The sequence below is a fragment of the Trachemys scripta genome, chromosome 1 (genome assembly GCF_013100865.1).
Source record: "Trachemys scripta elegans isolate TJP31775 chromosome 1, CAS_Tse_1.0, whole genome shotgun sequence".
NCBI lineage: Eukaryota > Metazoa > Chordata > Testudines > Emydidae > Trachemys > Trachemys scripta.
Genome location: NC_048298.1, coordinates 302,366,652 through 302,387,848, shown reverse-complemented (window position 1 = coordinate 302,387,848; position 21,197 = coordinate 302,366,652). Strand labels below are relative to the sequence as shown.

The 21,197-nt window shown below is 42.4% G+C and overlaps 1 protein-coding gene across 1 annotated transcript in view; it reads right to left on the bottom strand.

Moving 5' to 3' along the window:
* USP12 (ubiquitin specific peptidase 12) overlaps window positions 1–21,197 on the bottom strand; it is a 65,116-nt gene that overhangs the window by 19,546 nt on the left and 24,373 nt on the right. The window contains exons 3-4 of the mRNA XM_034758710.1: window positions 15,431–15,644; window positions 8,499–8,728 (exon numbers count right to left, since the gene is read on the bottom strand). Of these exons, the coding sequence (XP_034614601.1) occupies window positions 8,499–8,728; window positions 15,431–15,644 (444 nt within the window). The remainder of the gene's footprint in view (window positions 1–8,498; window positions 8,729–15,430; window positions 15,645–21,197) is intronic.

Sequence of the window (21,197 nt, the reverse complement as noted above, 5' to 3'; positions counted from 1 at the left end):
TCTGTTGTCTCTTGTCTTATACTTAGATTGTAAGCTCTCTGGGGCAGAGACAGTATTTTTTGTTCTGTATTTGTACAACACCTAGCACAATGCAGTGCTGCTCCATGACTAGGGCTCTTAAGTGCTACAGTAATACAAAATATTATTATTATTTAATATGACCAGGAAGGGAGGAAATGTATAAGCCAAGGAAAATTCCTTGGAACAGTAAAGCATGCTTTTAGCTGGTGTTTCTATGTCCAGACACATTTTAAAAAAGGAGAGAGTTTGTCATGGAAATATATTGCCAACAGGTCAACAATGGAGATACAACAGATCCTTAAGAAATGGTGTAATATCTCTGCCTTTAATGACCACTCCTCTGGAAGAAACTTGTACCAGTTTAGCAAATTCACTGTGCATTTAAGGTGGCCCAGATTAAATAAGGCCCTACTGAAAGCAGAACTGCAAAAGAGACAGACTCCCTAAGCAGAGTGGGTTTTTTTCATGTCATACTGCTGATTCAAGTACGCAACTATTGATGTGCCTCACTTTATGAGGGTGTATTTTCCTTGAATTAACCTTCTGAACACCAAGAAATGCTAACCCAATTGCATTGGGTGTTTTTGTGCTGTGCTGAGAAGGCATCCTTGTGTGCTCCCTATCCCAAGACGCTCATGTCCAATGCTATGTGTATTCTGGCTGGGACAAGAGGAGGAAAGGAGGGATAGTATCAGGCTGCCTCATCTCCTGCAGAATCAAGAAACCTTGAAGTATGTGGAGATGTAAATGAGAACCCTAACCCACACTGAAGCACATGTGAATAATAGTGAAGCGACAAAGGAGTGCGAAGGGAATTGTCTAACAGATATATTCCTCCTTCAAATCCATAGGATCGGCCAAGGCATATTGGCCCAGTGTCCATGACTCTGAAGTGGTACACCTTCCATAAGGATAGGTTACTCCCCATGTAGTAACTTCAGTTCAAGATGTGCTGTTCCTTTGTGAAGTGCAATTTTGGGTTCCACAGGTGCTCCATACACCCAGGACTGGAGATTTTTCCTTAGCACTGTCTGCCTGATCCATATGCATGTGCCACCACTCTCCTTGCACTCTGCATTTAGGGAATAAAGGAGGCTGCCAAACCACCAGCAACCTAGTTTCTTCACTACCGTCAGTCCCCAGTAGGGGGAAACCAGGCAATTGGGAATGAGGACAGGCAGTGCACTAGACCAGTGGTCTCCGAAGTGGGGTGCGCGCAAGAGTATCCTTCGAGGGGAGAGGGGGTGCGGTAGGAGGAGCGCCACCGGAGTGGCTTTTATTTATTTATTTATTTTTGCTTCCACCCGTTCGGCCGGGAGCAGGGGGTGAGTGCTCAACATTTTTTTACTGATGGGGTGCGTGATCAAAAAAGTTTGGAGATCACTGCACTAGACATAGGGACAACATCTTAAAGAACTGAAGTTATTACAAAGTAAGTAACCCCTCCTTCTCCAATTAATTTGTCTTATGTGTAGTGCACTTCAGTTCATTCACAAGCAGTGTCCCTTTAAAGGAGGTGGGTGCCTGGTGTCCTATGACACAATAGATTGCAGAACTGCTCTGCCTAAAGCACCATCACAAGCAGCTGCTTGCACCAAGGGATAGTGTCTCGCAAAGATGTGTACAAAACTCCAATTTGCTGCTGTGCAGATGTCAGTAAGGGGGATAACTCTAAGGGACACTTCAGATGCAGCCTGAGCTCTAGTCAAGTGTGCTCTCACAATACCCTCAAGGGAGATGTTAATCTTGTAGCAGAGTAGGATGCACTCTGAGATCTATTTCAACTGTTTCTGGTACGAAATGGCTTCTCCTTTCATTTGTTCCACAAATGACAGTCTATGACATTTGAAGTAATTTCATCCTTTGCAGGTAAAAGGTAAGAGCCCTACACACATCCAGTAAGTGCCATGCGACCTCTTCCCTGCTAGAAAGAGGTTTACTGTTAAAAACAGTAGCTGGATACTTTAGTTCATGTGAAAATCTGACACCACCTTAGGAATGAATTTCAGATGTAGTCTCATGGATACCTTGGCCTAGTGGAGAACTGTATTGGGGCAGGGGGTAGGAGAAGGAAGGGGGAATAAGCCATGAGCACTGCCTAGCTCTTAGACCAGGGACAGGCAACCTATGGCACGCGTGCCAAAGGCGGCACGCGAGTGGATTTTCAGTGGCACTCACACTGCCCTGGTCCTGGCCACTGGTCCAGGGGGGCTCTGCATTTTAATTTAATTTTAAATGAAGCTTCTTAAACATTTTAAAAACCTTATTTACTTTACATACGACAATAGTTTAGTTATATATTATAGACTTATAGAGAGAGACCTTATAAAAACATTAAAATGTATTACCGGCACACAAAACCTTAAATTAGAGTGAATAAATGAAGACTCGGCACACCACTTCTGAAAGGTTGCTGACCCCTGTCTTAGACTCTGACTGAGATGATAGTGACCAAAAATGCTATCTTCATGGAGATATGTAGTAGAGAGCAGGATGCCAGGGACTTGAACAGTGACTTAGTAAGGGTTGATAAAACAAGGTTCAAGTCCCAGGCTAGTACATGTTTTGCCACTGGAGGGAAGTCTAGAATTACATCTTTCAGGAAGTGGACAGTGACTAGGTGAGAAAATACAGAGTAAGTGTACATCTATGCTGCACACTCTTCACAGTGGCATGTAGAATACATGCACTATGCCTCCCTAGCATGGGTATAAATAGCAATGTAGATGGTGCTGCACTGCTTTGGAATGTAAAAAGACAGACCTGAACCCTGAAGGTATGCACCCTATACAGCTTTCTACACGCTGAAGCAGAGGCTTCCATGTCTACACTATTTTTAGCAGTATAGTTTCTTGCTGCCTCCTCATTGATAGAGCTTTTCCCCATCACAGAGAGTTGACAAAGCTCGTCCCCATGGCAGGGAAACATTCAGGAAGCAAGGAGGCATTGGGGAAAGGCTCTGGCAGCTCCTCACTGCTGGAGCCTTTCCCTGCTACCCCTCCCTTGCCAGAGTCTTTCACTGACGCAAGTAGCTATACAATACAGCGTGGATGCAGCCTGCTTTCTACTTGGGCATGTAGCTACACATATACAGCATGCTGTCACCAGTGGTGTGCAGTGTAGACATAGCCTAAGCAGATGACAAGCACAGATGGCCACCAGGTGTACCCTGAGAGACGCAAACAATAGCTCTGAAGATTTTAAGTAGCAGAGGTAGTTCACTGCACATGGATTCTTTGCTCAAAAGGAGGAAATTCCTTGTCTATTAAAACAACAAAACGCAAATCTTGTCCATTTTAATTTGCAAGATTTCCCAGTAGAGTCCCTTTCTATTGCTGCTCAAAATAGCCTGTACATCTGCTAAACAGGCCTTTTCTAACACTGACATCCAACCAAATACCATCCCCTCAGGTGAAGCATAGCTGACGTGGGTTGGCAAGTCTGTCCTTTGCCCTAGGCTAATATCCAGGGGAAGGCAGTGAGGAGGTCAGGACAGTTGCAAAAGAATAGGGTACCAGAAATGATGATCCCAACCTGATGCTATGAGGGTGACTTGCACCTTGTACATTCTGATTTTCTTCAAACACCTAAAGTAATAAAGTAATTTGGAGGGAACGAGTGTTTCAGGGCTCCTGACCATTACATGAGAAAAACATCACCCAAATCACCTGGCACTTGTTCACATGGGACATGACGCGATCTGTGGATGGAAGATCCCACACCCATAACAGAAAGTTGGGTCATGCTGGTCTCATTCAAGTTCTGTGGAGAAATGTCTGCTTACAGAATCTACCAGAATGTTTTGGATTCCTGGCAGATGGACAGCAGTCAGGGTAATATACTTGGGAATGCTATAATTCCAAGGGCAACGGATCCACACAAAGCTGAGGAGTGTGCTCCTCCTTGCTTGTTGATGTAATAGGCTGCCATCACATCCAAAAACACCCAGATTAAATGGCCACAGATACGAGGGAGAATTGTTCACAGGCTAGTCCAGCTGCTCTTACACATTGATGTGAAGCACAGACTCCTGAGAGGACCATACGGCTCAACCAATCTGGCCCTCCAAGTGTGCTCCCCAACCTAAAAGATGTACATCTGTGGTTATAGTCTTTGCTGAAAGTGGGGAGTTGAACAGCACTACTTTTCCTCTATCCTCCCACCAAGTACGGGAGGTTAAGACCCTTTTGGGAATCAGGACTAACAAGTCGAGACTGTGCTTGCCCAGTGTAAACCGTTCACAACCAGGCTTGCAGACATCAGAGATAAAGCTTTGCAAACCGGATGAGATAGGTACTTGTGTCCATATGACCCAATAGCGCCAAGCAGGATCATGTGGATGCCCTGGGACTCATCCAGCTTCACTGAACTAGTCAGCTGATGGAGAGGAAGTGGTCATGTAGTACATATGCTCTGGTTATAACAGAATTTATCAGAGCAAGGCTGGATGCTATCGATTGTGAGGTTTACGGGGTAGACATCTCCAGATTCACTTTAAAACCCAACCTATCAAATAACGTAGAAGCTTGGTGGTTGCTTCTTGTGTTTCCTGGCAAGATTGTTCCTTTAGGAGCCAAATCATTAAAGTAAGGATAAACGGTCACTCCTTCATTGATGAAAGTGAGCTGCCACCACTGACAGCACCTTGATCAACACTTTCAGCACTGTCAAGAGTACAAAGATGAGACCCCTGTACCACTTTTGGCTGGCCACAAATCTCAAGAATTCCCGGGGTGCCCAATGAACGTCCATCTGAAAGTAGGCATCTTTGAAAACGAGGGCCATAAAGAGAGGAGATAATTGATGGCAGGGTTACCACTCTGAACTTTTGGTGGCGTATTAATTTGTTCAGTTCCCTGAGAATGGGTTTTCATCCTCCTGCCTTTTGGGGGATGAGGAAGTACCCCAAGTAAAACCCCTTTCTCCTTGCTGTCGAAGGCACTAGTTCCATTGCCCTCAGTTCAAAGAGCAACTCTACCTCTTACAGAAGACTCCTCTCATGAAAAATGTCCCAGAAAATGGATGGAGGTTGGGGAAGGAAGCAGATTGATGGTGTATCCTAAGGAGAACCTCTACTACCCATCTTTCCATTGTGAATTCTGTCCAGGCAGATAGGTAATGGGAAAGTTAGCCTTCAAAGGGAAGGGTAAAACCAGAGGGGATGTGTAGATATGGACGGACAGTTGGCGTGTGCTTTTGAAGGTCCTGCCAAAAACACCAATTTCCAATGGCAGTAGTTGGGAAGTAAAGGATGAGTGTCCCTGTGGTAGATGGTAAAATCATACTTGGCCATCAATGCTTGGCAGTTTGACACACAAAAATGTATGGAAACCAAGGATATGCTTTTTTCCCCAAAGAGGTCAAGACTCTTTACTTCTTTCTTATGTGGCGTAGTCCTGGTTTGTCTCTCTGCTATGCTGGTGGCCAATGACACTACCAACAAGTTGGGAGGTGGGAGAAAGAATAGGTACTCTGACCCTTTCACAGGTACAAAATGTCTGTTTTCAGCCCACAGGTATACTGGTGGGATCATGGCAAGCATCTGCCAAAGAGTGCTGGTAGGTTAGAGGATGGTCTTAATAGGGGCACAATTCAGACTCATGCTATTCAAGATATCCAGCAGTTTGTATGGTGCTTTCTGGACCTCTTCTAGGGGGACCTGTAGCGACTCTGTCACACTCTTAAGTAAGGCCTTTGTGTAATCAGGATGTGGTGGTGAAGCTGGAATCACCCCCTTGTCTCGGGAAGAGGAGGATAAGGTCACTAGCATATAATCCTCCTGCTCCTGTTGCTCTTCTCTTCTTCTTCCTTATGCTGCTAAAATTGCATGTCTTCAGGAGGCTAACGAAGCTCTTCCTCTTCTCTCAGAACCCTGGATCGCCTTTATCCTCTTGTTAGACAAGAGACCTTACTGGACAGTAGTTTCACAGATCTTCCAGGCCCCAATACTACCATTGTGGGATCTCATATCTCCTTGGTGCAGGGCCTTGGTACAATACTAGGTACCAGAAGGCATAGTGGGGTACTCTTTCATATAAGAGTAGTGAGATACCTTGGAGACACCCGATGTTCTGTCTAGGCTCAATCCTCTCAAAGAACCCTTCACAGCACCGTCCAGGAGTGGGTGTCTGTCATAGCTCTCTTAAGACTCTTAAGTTGTGAAGCTCAGATCCAATGTGAGCACCCTGTTGTTGATAGTACCGTGTTTCAACACCTACTTTTACATGAGGATGGGGAGAAATACTATAGGGATACTGGTACCAGCTACCATTCTGGCATCACATGTTGGGGTCTGGAAAGGAATGGAACATATATTCTGAGAACACTGGAGTCGAGAAGTGAGCCAAAGTCAGTGGAGTAGTTTCCATAGCTCAAACTATTGAAGTAGAAGGCATCAGATCTAGGGATACCAAAGTGGGTTTTGGTGCCAAAGAACCACTCCCAGTACTGGAGGTACTGCTGTTTTTTCATTTGAGGAAGTCCCAGACTGGTCCTTCCTGGTACTGGATGGTCCCACTCCAGAGCACAAAGCTCCCAGTGACTTGGTATGGGATGGAGACTTCTACCTCTTTTTAGAAGTCTTAGTCAGAGGATCTTCCCTCTTGTCCTTATGGTAGCATGTGTGTCTCTTTTCCCTCATCTGTCTTAGCTCTGTTCTCTAATGTCTCTTGGAGTCAGAAGGGAGATAGAGGTCTTGGAACCGCCCAGAACCAAATAAGAGGGGCCATTCCTACCTATTTTGGGGGGAAGGGGTGTCTCGCCAGTCAGAAATTGTTTCTGTCTTCATGGGCTCCTCCATGAGGAACTTATGGGGAAAGAGGTCAGCATTCTTTACATTCTATGAATGGTGGATCCCCAACTACTTAGGGCTGGCGATATTAAAAAAGTAGCTGTAGGTGAGAAAACTGCCTTGGACAAGGATTGTAATCTGTTAAGTTTTAGTCACTAGAAAGCGTGATTATATTTTTGTTTTATCTGTAACAATTTTCTGTTTCTGTTATCGCTGCTTAGAATCAAATTAATAAAAAAAAACTTATTCTTGTTTTATTATAAATTCATCTCAGTGCTGTTAAGTGAGGTGTGGATCCACAGCTAAGCCAACAGGCTGGTGTGTATTCTGTCTCTTTGGAGACACGGGTATCCAGGGGCTGGATGCTCCACAGACATGCTTCTGGACAATTAGGGAACTGAAATATATCAAGGGTTAACCTGCAGAGCAAAGTTAGGACTGGCAAAGTGAGGAGGAGTTTGTTTGGCTGGCTAACAGACTGGGGCGGCAGAGAGCACCAAAAATGTGTATACAGAGTGTAGTACCAAAAATATTTCTTTTGCTAAAGCAGAAGGGTGACAGTGACTTACAGTTCCGGTTGCCCTAAAAAAAGTGTCAAAATGGGGCCTTTGTAACTCCCCCACTTTGTCGCTGGGGAAGCAGCCACCAGAAGTAGTGTCATCAAGAGGCGTTGCCGCTGAAAAGTGGCAGCATTTCGGCGGCAACACTTCTTGACGTTGCTGCTTCTCGGAAGCATTTTGGTGGCTGCTTGTCCGGCGGCCAGTAGGCAGGTGCACATAGATGCCCCGGCGGGCACCATGGCGCCCGGGGGCACCACATTGGGGACCCCGATCTATGCAGATGCAATGTTTAAGTTATATATTTTACAGTCATCATTCTAATATCTTATTTTAAGTAGGGAACCTATTTGAGACTTGAGCTGATCCTCTAGACCAGAGCTGGAATAGCAAGCACTTGATAGTATCCTGGGGAGAAACATCTCTCTATATTCAAGACTTGTCTATCTCAATAAATGAGAAAAAACGGGCCAATTTTGAACACTAGAGGTACAATGGAATTCTGTCATATTGATTTTAGCATGTTAAGCAAATTTGGCAAATTAAAAACTGATCAAGCTCACCTGGGAAGATGTATTTAGTTATAGAATATAAACGTGTATGTTGAATGATAGCAATGTTTTAAATCTAAATCTGAAATAGTTTACTATTAAATCTAACCTATTAGAAGTAAAAGGAATAACAATGAAAACAAAAAAAGGTGGATTTACATATAACTATATTCAGGCCCTTCCAAACTTTTAATCCTTATTTTTAAAACATTATCTAAATTCTGAAGCTGATTATGAGGGCACAGTTCAAAAATCCAAATGCAGATTTTTTATGCAACAGTTTGCTCAGTACTCTTTCACTGACCAATAAGGGTTCCTTCCCATAACTCATTCAGTGATCACTCATTTAAAAAAAAATTTAATCACTCACTAATATTTAGTGGATCATACAGATAGTTACATTTAAAGCTTACAAAAATAAACCAATTAGTCTAGTACACTTACCATCTGCATGAATCTTGAAACTAAAGGAGTAAAAAAAATTTTAATTTAAATATGCAGTTCAAATTATTTTAAAGAAAAATGGATTCCTGAGAGTATGAAATAAGAATTTCTTCTATAAAACAGATACAGACTTACAGTTTCACAAGTAAGACACCTGGTTTCATTAGTTAATGTTCCCTGAAAGATCTCATGAACCCAGGTTGGATCTGGTGTGCTGTTATTGTTTTCATTGTCGATACTGCCATTAGGTAGACGGCCATTTTGTTTGTCCTGTTTTCTCTCTTCTTGTAAAATATCAGCAATTGTGTTTAAAAGATAGTTTAAGAACTCATGTGCATCCTGCTGCATGTAGTTGTCAAAGAGTTCTAAAACATAAAGATAAAATAAAATAACCAACTAATTAAAATTTTGAATAAAAAGTCCAATAAATATAAAACTTTCAAAATATAAGTCAAAATATGGCATTAGCAGAACTTATTTCATAGACATATGCAATCAATTTTAACCTTAAGAAACCAGTGAAAGCAATAAAATTAAAAAACTTTGGCAGAACAAGGTACTGTATACATATTTGGATAAATAATACAGATAAGAAGGGATTCTAAGCAGAAGTTTACGATGTAAACACATATGGGAAAGAGAAAAGTGTACTTATGGAAAAGGCATTAAGTCCAATACAATGCCTTGAAATACAGGTAAATATTGATTAGGATGCTTTCTCAAAATCTTGCGCCCTCCCATATGTACTTGTTACAAACACAAATAAGGTAAAATTACATTAAAATGATTGCAGAGCACAATCTATTAAAATCTAAAGAAGAGGACAACATACAATATAGTTCAATGCCACCATTTACATTCAAAGAAGTCCTAAGATGTTAGGCAAAAGTCGACATTGGTCTATGTCAAGAATCATGCATGACTAAGTACTTCTATAACATTACCCATAAAACCTATATTCCACAAACTTGAAGTCTGGGGATGAGAAAGTGCAGTGGTATAGAAGAACAGTCTTTTTATCCCATGTGCTTAGAAACTACCTAGAGTCAACAGGCTCAAAAGAAAGCCTTAAAGAACAGGTTTATGCATAGGATGGTTCAGTCAAAGCAGACACACAGCTTTGAACAGAGAAACCTTTCCTGACTCTGCTTTCATCAAAGGAAGAATATGACCACTATGGCCTCAAAGGCCAAGTCAACAGAGGTGCATGTTTTTTGTTTTTAATTACCATCACTACACTATCATAAGTGCTGCTCCATAGGTGCTAGCAATGATGAAAACACTAGTATAAACAAGGCCTCTACAGATATCAGTATTTTTAATGAGTATCATCTAACTCTTGAAAGCCATTTTAAAAATGGTGGTAACTACAGGTCCCTTGCCAACATATGGCTAAAAGGACTTAGCCTAAGACTCAAACTGGACAGGAGCAGTGACAGACAATCACCAAACTTGCTCTTTCTTTTTGAGCAGTAGTTGACTCAAAGGAATTGCACATTCTCCTTAATTACCAACTCAAAAATTTTCTATGCCTGCATAACTAATCATGCAATTCCTCCAATGGGGCTCTATATATTGGCTACATAGCAGAAATTGTGTTTCTACCTAACAAATTTCAAGTTGCAACTTGTTCTTCGTCCAAGACTATACAGCAAATGTTAGCCCATAAGTGAAGGAATGGTACCATAAATAGAAGACCTATTTTTGTTAGTCTATCAGTTTAATATGGTGCTAGTAAAAGGATATTCACAGAAACCTACATTTCAGGAAAGTATATTTGAAGCTATATGGAAACTGTCACAGATCATCTACAAACCAAGCAGCTTCCAGGCCAAGACACAGAGTTGAAAATAAACTAGATCCCAAATCAAACCAGCCAAAATGTTTCTATTTAATTGAATATTTAAATTGGAGGTGGCATAACAAATACTGCAAGTCTCCTGAAGGTAAAAGGCTTGCCTCAGAGGTTCTTAGCCGTATTGCATCCAGAGTCCAGTGTGGTGCATGTCCGATCAACAGTCTGATATTAAGCACAGTGGATCTAATCCCACCGATGTCCTTGCTATTATTTAATTCAAGGATTAGGAGTGATTGGAACAAAAGGAAACAGAACACCTCCACTTGGTTAATGAGAAACTGCAAACTTGAAGCATGTCAGGTTTTAAACTCTTCTCATTACATATACTGTTTAGTACGTATTTTAATGCAAGAATAGAGTCTAGAAATGATATAGAGGTAAGAGATTCTGAGCACAGAAAGGCTTGATATGAGAGCTGTGAGGATATAAAAGTCTTCATGAGTGATTGGTCTTACTTGATGAGAGTAGAATCTAGACTGGGTTTTCCTTTGTGTGTATCCTCTTTCATGTATTGTATATCAATCCAAACATACACCTACTATTCCTAGGAGACATTTTTAAAAGAATTCTCCATTGTAGCTATTAATAAAGTTATTCATGGACGTACATTTTAAAAAAGTTAATTTGTCAGAGTGGTTAATACTTCAGTGTACATAACCACCACCAAGAATCAGCCACCTAGCAATTCAGCAATTGTCTCCTATAAGTCTATAACGGGGTGGCCAAACTTACTGAACCTCTGAGAGCTGCATACAACAATCTTCAGAAGTTTGAGAGTTGGAGCACACCTGCCAGAGCTCGGGGCTTCAGTGGGAACTGGACTGAAGCCCCGAGCCCCAACAGGCACCTCCCATGGAATACAGAATCTTTTTTACTTCTAAATCCCTATTTGAATAAATCCCAAAGTCAGCAGTGATTAGAAGTTGATGGTTTGATGAGTGAGGTGATGGTGTTGTGTGATATGTACACTTAAAATACCATTATAGTTATCACCTTTGCTGGCAGTCTCAGCAGAAGTACCAAGAGCTAAATGGCATGGAGATTGAACTATTCTTTCACCTCTACAGACAGTCACTCTTCATCAGATTTAAGATTCATTGGTGTGTAGCGTAAGAAAGCTTGCACAACACTACTACCTATGCTATAACTGCTCTATTGATAAAGAGATCATCTTCCAGGTTTGAAAAATCTTAGCATTTTTCATGAGCAGCTAATTCACTTAAGGCTAGAAATAAATTGTTATGCTATCCTAGAGTAGTTTGTCTTTATTATGCAGTCTTCATAATATTTGAATATGTGAAAAACATTTGGAAATATGGCCCAGGATGGATTATACAGGTATGAAAATTTCTACAATATCAAAGTGTTGTCATATTTAACTTGTATAAACCAAGCAAGGAAGATTTTATTGAAAGAAATATCTGTAATTAATTTAAATAAAATGTACAATTTACAAGCATTATTTTATATTTCTTCCAAGTCAAGTAGCAGATCTATTAAAGGCTTTAATTATATTTTAATACATAGAATTATTTCATAAACCATCCTAATCAACAAGCATTACAAATACCAAATAGGAAGTGTTAAATATCTGAAATTACGCATTTCCACAACACTAGGATAATTATTGAAAGTGTTACTGATTTTTAAAGAAGAATATATTAATCCTAAATAGAAATGTTAAGTCCTAAGTGTTATATAAACATGAACTGAACTCAATGTAAGCTATAATCTTCCAGTCAAAGCCTTAACATGGAAAGAGAGACCTTCGGGGCTCATTTCACACTTCAATTATTTCATTTAATTATTAATATTCTTACTAATAAGCGCTAACATTCTGGAACAACTAAAGGTTTCAAATTATTTGATTTTAACATATGAACGAAGACATAAGAACGGCCATTCTGGGTCAGACCAAAGGTCCATCTAGCCCAGTATCCTGTCTTCTGACAGCGACCAATGCCATGTGTTTCAGAGGGAATGAACAGAACAGGTTATCAAGTGATCCATCCTGTCACCCATCCCCAGCTTCTGGCAAAAGAAACTGCCTCTGCCCAGTTTCAAACCAGGGCCCTTTCGCGTGTTAGCCAAACATGATAACCACTACACTACACATAAATACAGATGTGAGATAAATAACATAGCACAAAAGCTTTAAAAACAGTGATTTTTGACAAAAAACTACAAATTCCACACTGGCAAAACTGCCTCCAATATTTGCTAAGCACTGACTGAGCTCAGTTCTATGAGACGGGGGAGAAGGAAAAGAAAAAAAAAAAGAAAAAAAAGATATGGGCCTTGCCTCAGGAAGGCCAAAGTATTTCTCAAATGCGGCCACCAGAGGCTTTTCTTGTGGCCACAGGCCTCTGGGCAGTGATGGGGGGAGGGACAAAGCAGCGGCCCCTCCCCTGGGGCTGCTAGGAGGGGTTGGACTCTGACCCCCTCAGGATCCACAAACACTGGAGAAGCAGACAGCCGTTGTGAGTTCTCCACCTTCCTGGGGGTGGTAGGGTTGAAGCTGGAACACTCAGCCCCAGGTTGGTGGGGGCAGGCTCTGTCCCCTGATTACAGGGCTTCGGGCTCACCACACCCCCACCCACCACCACACCCCCTGGCTTGAAGTGATTTCCATTATATACAGGATTTCAATGGTTTCCAGCATCCCCACTATAAAAATTGTTCCAGTGCCCTAGCCCACTGCCTCCCTCCCACCTCCCCATCCAAGATTTAATTTGTCCTCTGGCTTGACAGGGCTGAGTAAATCTGCTGTGAAAAGTAGGGCTACCATATGTCCGGATTTCCCTGGACATGTCCAGCTTTTCGGTCTATAAATAGCCGTCTGGGGGAGGGGGGGGGAATTTCTAAAAGTGTCCGGGATTTCCCTCAGTCAGCTATTTATAGACAGAAAAGTGGCAGCCAAGCGCCACTCGGCAGCCAAAGCCCCTTCCCTGCTCCCCCCATCCCCTGCAGCCTTACCACGCCATCCGGCCCCGCATCTGTCTTCCCCCTCCTCCCCTCCCCGGAACGCTCCGCCCCCCTGCTCCTCCCCCTCCCCTGCTTCCTGCAAATCAGATCTTCGCGGGAAGTCTGAAAAGAAGCAGGGGCAAGCGGGGGGCAACAGCAGGTAAGCTGGGGGGGGGGTGGAGAGCTCCGGGGAGGCATGGCCCTGGCCGAGCGGCTCCCTCTGGCCCGGGCTGAGTGGCGCCTGGCGACCCCAGCGGCTCGGGCCCTGGCCCCAGCGGCTCGGGCCCCGAGACACCGGCCCCGGTTCCGGCTGAGCGTGCCAGCCCGGCCCCAGCGGCTCCGGCCCCCAGGGCAGCGGCCCCGGCCCGGCCCAGCGGCGCCGGCTGAGCACCCCCAGCCCCAGCCACTCCTGCCTGGCCCGGCTCAGGCCCCAGGGCTGCGGGCCCGGTTCCAGCTAAGCGCGCCAGCCCGGCCCCGGCCGAGTGGCACTGGACCCAGCTGCTCTGGCCCGGCTTGGGCCCCAGGGCGGCAGCCCCGGTTCCGGCCGAGCGCGCTGACTCAACCCCGGCCGAGCACCTCAGGCCCGGCCCCAAGCCCCGCGACCCCGGCCGATTCCTGGGCTCTTTAAAGCCGGCTCTGGTCGGGGGGTGGGAGGAGAGGGTTGGGGGGAGTGGATGGGGCGGGGCTCCTCCCTCCCCTCCCCCAGTGTCCTCTTTTTTGCTTGTGGAAATATGGTAACCCTAGTGAAAAGTGGTATTTGTATGTTTGTTAATATCACTTTTCACTGCCTCCCAGCTAGCTAACAAGTCTGCTGCTGTGAAAAGTGATATTAACAAGCATACAAATACCACTTTTCACAGAAGCAGATTTATTAGCTAGCAAATCTAAAAACCAAAAAGGCAAAAGAAACAACAACAAAACATGAAAAACTCCTTATTTGTGTTTCTATTCTGTTTAGGTCCAGTAAAGAATAGAGACAACTGTACATTATTTTTATTATTGAGTCTGCAAAAAAAAAACAAAAAAACAAAAAAAAAACCCACCCTCCATAAATAAATTACTATGATTTGGTCATGTATACAGTAACTCCTCACTTAAAGTCGTCCCGGTTAACGTTGTTTCGTTGCTGATCAATTAGGGAACATTCTCATTTAAAGTTGTGTAATGCTTCCTTCTAATGTCGTTTGGCAGCCGCCTGCTTTGTCTACTGCTTGCAGGAAGAGCTGCCCATTGCAGCTAACTGGTGGGGGCTTGGAACCAGGGTGGACCGGCAGCCCCCATATCAGCTCCCCGCTCCCTTAAGTTCCCTGTGCAGCAGCTGCCTACAGTTCAGCTGTCTCTCTCCCCCCACTGCCATGTGCTGCTCCTGCCCTCTGCCTTGGAGCTGCTCCCCGAGACTCCAGCTTGCTGTGCGGGGGGGAGGGAGGGGGAAGAGGGGGGCTAATGTCAGGGTGTTCCCCTCCCCCTGCACCCCGCTTACCCCATCTTCCATAGAGCAGGGGGGACACACCAGGGCTCAGGATGGAGGGAGCTTGTAGCAGCTGTGGTCTCAGCAAGCTGATCTAATTAACAAGGCAGTGTACTTAAATGGGGAAAGCGCATATCTCCCTCCATTCCTGCTGCCTTGTAAAGTGAGAGAGTTAACCGTTGAGGGCTCAGCCAATTGCTAGTTCATCATTTAGCAGTAAGAGAAATATCCCACCCTCTGACTCCTCCACCTCAACCAAGCTTCACAATCATCATCACTGTGTACCAGTATTAAATTGTTTGTTCAAAACTTCTAGTGTGTGTGTGTGTGTGTGTGTGTGTGTAAAACATACAGTCTTTTGTCTGGTAAAAAAAAAATCTCCCTGGAACCTAGCCCCCTCATTTACATTAATTCTTATGGGGAAATTGGATTTGCTTAACATCGTTTTGCTTAAAGTCGCATTTTTCAGGAACATAACTACAACGTTAAGTGAGGAGTTACTGTATGTGCATATTTATTTGTTTTTCCTAAAGTTAATTAAGTATTTTAGGAAAAAATGTCATAGCTGCCACTGCACTCTAAGGCCACCAAAAAAAAGTGTTGTGAGAACCCCAGAGTATGTGTCGTCTTTTCTGTCTTTTACAGCATCGAGCATGCTGCTTGTACTTAGCAAATATATTTTACATTAAAAAAAATATTTCAACCTTTCAATTTCAGTATTAAGTCACAATTGATGTAATTAGTATACACAGAATAAAAGAAAAATTAAGAAGGTACCATTTTCTTTTCGTAATCTTGTTATAAACTTCTTTGGAGGTATTACTCCAACTTTTTTCTTCTGTGTAGCTATGCTGTGGAAGAGATCAGCTAAGCATGTAAGGAGGTTCTCTTTTTTTCTGGGTTGACTCTTGTATGCTAGGACTTTTTCTCGAAATGGTCGACAAAAATAAAGTGCCTGAAGAACTGAATTGCAGTAGCACGTGTTCCCAAACTATAAAATAAGAAAAAAAATTATTATCTTGTATTGTATTTCTACAGTGATGCAAGGTTTAAAAAAACAAATATAAACATACAAGCAAGGGCAAATTTTCTGGAAGGCATTTCTTGTTGATTTTCAGATAGTAAAAAATCTCGGGCAGCAACATAAATAATGGGGAGCACTCCAGATAATTTTAACTGATACTAGATTGTGTCTTCCTGTTATAATTGGGGTATGTATGTGTTATCAATGCTTTACAGTGCTGTGGAACTGTAAAGTATTCAGTAAGTGCTCAGTATTTACCTAGTGCCAAAAATGTACACAGAACAGTATAAAGAGTAAATTGAAAAAAATGAGAATCTCTGCCACATATATCAGTCAAAATACCACTCAGTACAATAAAGAAAGAACAGCATAAAATGTAGCATTTATGGCTGAAATTCTTCATGGTACAGGTAGGTGGGTCTTCAAGAAAAATGCATGGTCCTGGGCAAGTCTTCCCATCTGTAAAACGGAAACATCATATATCTGCCACACATGGATTCTGTGAAATGTAGTCAATTTGTACAGCATTTTAAAAATGCAACATACATTTCTATGATTCTACAATTTATATGATGAAAATAGTAAGGCTGGAAGGGTCCTCAAGAGGCCATTGAGGTCATCCTCCTGAGCTGAAGCAGGACCATGAATACCTAAGAGTACCCCTGATAGGTGTTGTCTAACATGCTCTTAAAAACCTCCAGTGAGAAGGATTCCACAAGCTGTCTCAGCAACCTATTCCAGTACTTAACTATCCTTATCATTAGAAAGGCTTTTCTAATATCTAACCTAAACCTCCTTTGCTGCACCTTAAGCCAGATACTTCTTGTCTTACCTTCTGTGGACACAGAGAACAATTGATCATCATCATTATAGTAGCCCTTACCATACTTATCAGCAACCCCCACCTACCTCCTTTTTCTAAAGACTAAATATACTCTGTTTTTTAAATCTTCTCTCATAGGTCATGCTTTCTAAATCTTTTATCATTTTTGTTGCTCTCCTCTGGACTCTTTTCAGTTAGTTCACCTCTTTCCTAAAGTGTGGTACCCAAAACTGGATACACTATTCCAGTTGAGGTCTTACCAGTGCCAAGTACAGCACAACAATTACCTCCCATGTCTTACATACAATACTCCCGCTAATACATCACAAAATATTAGCCTTTTTTTGCAACGGCATCATACTGATGACTCATATTCTATTTGTGATCCACTATAACCCCTAGACCCTTTTCTGCAGCGCTACTGCCTAGCCAGCTATTCCCCATTTTGTATTTGTGCATTTGAATATTTTGCACGTTTTTATTGAATTTCATCTTGTTTATTTCAGACAAATTCTCCAAATTATCAAGGTTCTTTGGAATTCTAATCCTGTCCTCTGTAGTGCTTGTGATCCCTCTCAGCTTCATGTCATCTACAAATTTTATAAACATATTCTCCACTCCATTATCAAAGTAATTAATGAAAATGTTATGTATTAGTGCATGTTGGTAGTTGCTTTCAAACTATAGGGATGTACTATGATAAAGCCACTAATACAAACAGTTATCTAGGGACAAGTTGAGAGCATGTTCTCAACCCAGAATGGTCTAAAAGTTCCTTAGTCATTGCTTTGGGAGTATGGGGAAAGTGATTGCCTTTGGCAGCTCTCATTTGGGACTGCATGACCAACAAAACCACCATATACAATGCAGTCAGAAAACTGGAGACCAAAGAAAGACATCTGGTTTCCATATTTTCAGTTGATTTCAAGTACAATTATTAATAGAATATATATCTATTGCTAAATGCTTTAAAGAGTCACGGCTCCTACAATTTAGAATATAGGTAATCAGGATGAACACAGCCCATTTAAAAAAAAAAAACAAAAATAAAACCAACCCCAATTCCCTACCCCGTCCCCACCCCCAAGATTGTTCTCCAGGAAAGGCTGCTTGCAGTAGCTCTAAGTTTTTAATATTACATGAAAGATACTGATCACTTTATAATCAAGAATATCCAAAAATTGAATTTTTGTTTAATTAAAAATGTTAATTTTATATTTAATCAGTGAATTTCAGATATACCTTTCAAAATTTCCTACAGAAATCAGAGCAACAAAGTTGTAGATAAAAGGTTTCACAATTTCCAGATTGGAAAAGTATACAGACTGGTGAGATATTAATTGGGAGAGTAAAACACATAAAAGGACAGAGAACCAAAATGCAGAGTGAGCAGGAGATATTGAAGCTATGGGCCAAACTGAAAGAGATGAAATTCAATATAAATCAAGGTAAAATTATACATCTATGGAAGGAAATAAAAGCAGACTGACTCTCAGCTTTTCAGAGTCTCTCTCTGATCAATTTTGAGAGACAAGGAGGCAACTGTAGATAGCAAGCTAAATGTTAATTATTCATATTATTATTAGTAGTATTATCATAGCACCTAGGAATGCCAGTCATAGACTAGGACCCCACTGTGCAGCAGTGTTGTTTACAAAGACCACCACATTTGGGGAACCACATGTACAGGTAGAGAAGAAATACAATGAGACCATACCTATGCTACTGGCTATTAGTTTGAGTTCCCATTTTCGGGAGGTGCTAAGAAACTATAAAGAGGATAACAAAGTGATACATGGATTAGAGGATGAGTCAAATGAAATGAGCCAGAGCACACTAAATTTATCTAGTCTGAAAAAGATCACCATATGCTAGTAATACCTTCAAAGTCACAATTTAAATGAAGGTATGGAACTGTTACATCTTAGGGCAGATATACACTAAAGAGTTACGTCAATCCAGCTACGTCCCTCAGGGGTGTGAAAAATCCACACCCCTGAGCAACACAGTTAAGATGACTTAAGTCCCCATGTAGACAGAGCTAGATCGATACAATAATTCTTCCATTGCCCTAGCTATCGCCTTTCAGGGAGGTGGATTACTTATGTCAAAGGGAGAACCCCTCCTATCAGCACAGGTAGCATCTACACTGAAGTGCTACAACGGTGCAACTCGGCAACTCTGCCATTGTAGAGTTCCAAATGTAGACAAGCCCTCAGATGATATCAGGAATCTGAAACCAAGAAAAAGTTTAGCCTAGATATTATGAAAAACTTTACTGGACAAAGACTATCAAGATTTCCTCAGGCAGAACCATGAAAATTATTTACCGTTTCATCGTTCATCACAGGGTTCTGAATATCTGCAATGAAACTAACTAGTCTTAGGCCAGGTCTATGCTTAAAAATTTGATCGTTCTAGCTACATTGCTGAGGGCTGTGAAAAGTTTCACACCTTGTACAACATAGTTAGGTCGACCTAACCCCCTGTGCAGATCAATGGGAGAATTCTTCCATTGACTTAGCTACTGCTTCTCGGAGACATGAATTAACTACATTGATGGAAAAATCCCTTCTGTCGATGTAGGAAGTAGCTATGCTACAGCCCTAAAGCTGTACAGCTACAGCGCCATAGTTGTGTCACTGTAGCAACTGTAGTGTAGTCATACAAGCAAGTTGATACTAAGAGTATTTGGCAAACCTGAGTAGCAGCAGAGGCACTAAGGCTATGTCTACACTACAGCTTATGTCAGCATAACTTATGTTGCTCAGTGGTGTGAATAAACCAGCCCCCTCCTGAGCAACATAAGTTACACCAACATAAGCGCCCGTGTGGACAGGACTATGTCAGCAGGAAAGCCTCTCCCGCCGATGTAGCTTCTGCTGTTCACAGAGGTGGTTTTATTATGCCACGGGAGAGCTCTCCTGTTGGCATAGAGCCAGCTTTTTAGTTCTGTGGTGGGTCACAGCCTGGTGTCGCTGTGAGATACTTTCCCCCTGAACTGGTCAAAACATTTGCTGTATGCCTTCCCTCCAGTTCTGCTCCTGCCCAAAGTCTTGTCCAAGATCAAACAAGATGGTGCTCACATCATACTAAAAGCCCCAGCATAGCCTCATCAACATTGGTTTTTGTCTCTACTAGTCCTATTAGTCAGAATCCCTATGATGCTTCTGAGAAATGTGGATGTGGTCTCCCAGGACAACAGCTGCTCCTCCATCTGACAGCATGGATGCTAAGTGGCTAACTTCCTTGGAAAGTCTTTGCTTTAAAGAAGAACGCCATGCAAGCCAAATGGATGGGCCCAGACTTCTTTGATATTTATATGGAGAGTGAGGTCCGAGGATGACCAAAGCCTCTGTGTCTGATGGGGGCCCAAATGAGCCACAAACACTCGTGGGTTATTACGAAACAATGTCAGGAGAGGAAAAGGCCCATGTACACCACAGTGCAAAAGAACTGTGGCCGGTTTAATAAGAAACACTCAAGAGAGAGAGGAAAGTTATTTGGGAAAACTTGATTGAGACAGGACCCACTGAAGTCAGGCCTGCGTAGGTTACCATCAGAGGCAGTATGCCTTTAGATGCATGTAGACTGTCATTTTAAAATCTTTTTTCTCTAGATCCTTTGCTCCCATTGCAAAATAAACAATATTTTTGTTTTAAGAGGACTGTTTTATCACCAGATACCACTGGTCACAGACTCCTGAAATGAAGAACCAACAGGTTTCCAAATTCAGTCAGACCTGCTGGGTAAGATCAGTTATTACACACAGAATCATAAAAATGTACATCTGAAATGGACCTCAAAAGGTCATCTAGTCCATCCCCCACATGTTAAAGCAGGAGCAAGTATAACTAGACCATCCTTAGACATTATACTATATAGCCCAGGGCTTGCTCTAAGAATGGGGGGAACTGCAGAATTCCACCCCAAAATAGGTAAAAGGTAGAAAAGCATTAGTCAAAAGCCACTTGAGGGACTGCATTCAGAGAGACAAGAAAGGGGATAGAGATGCAGCTGGCCTTGTAATCATGACATATTAACCAAAACTTCTGATCACAAGTTAAGGTTGTTGCGTGTATGAAAAATAACTGGGTCATCACAACACAATCAATTTTGAGCTATGGGTAAACAAGCAATGACATAACAAACCCTCTCTCTGCAGAGAAGCAGAATAAAGACTATGAAACAGTTATATTTGTCAATGCAATGGTACCCCTGAGAAAAAGATGAGAACATTTTTGAAAACTTTGAAGGAAAGAAGTTTACAAGTGTAAGATAGCTTGTAGAACTGACAACACAAGCACCAATACCTCACTATTATTGTGTTTCATTATTTCCCAACTAAATTAATACCAAGTTTCATCCTTCTACATGAAATAGGAAAAATGGTGATTTAAACTCATGCATGGTCTGAACACATCTAGATTGCATTTAATCAACAGGCATTCTTGTTGGCCTTCATGAAATGTAGCTAATGGAGGGAAGGGGGAGGGGCACCCACCTTTCACTGGGCTCCAACTTCTAGTCCGCCTGGCTGGAGAAAGACCAGACTTCCTCTTCCCCTGCATGGCCCCTCATGGGGGGAGATCAGACCCACCTCCAGGTACCTCTCCTGACTGCAGAAAGCTCCAAGCCTGCGCTGCCCTCGGAGTTGGGCTCTGAAGGTAGCAGCTACAGCGCTTCCTGGAGCTGGG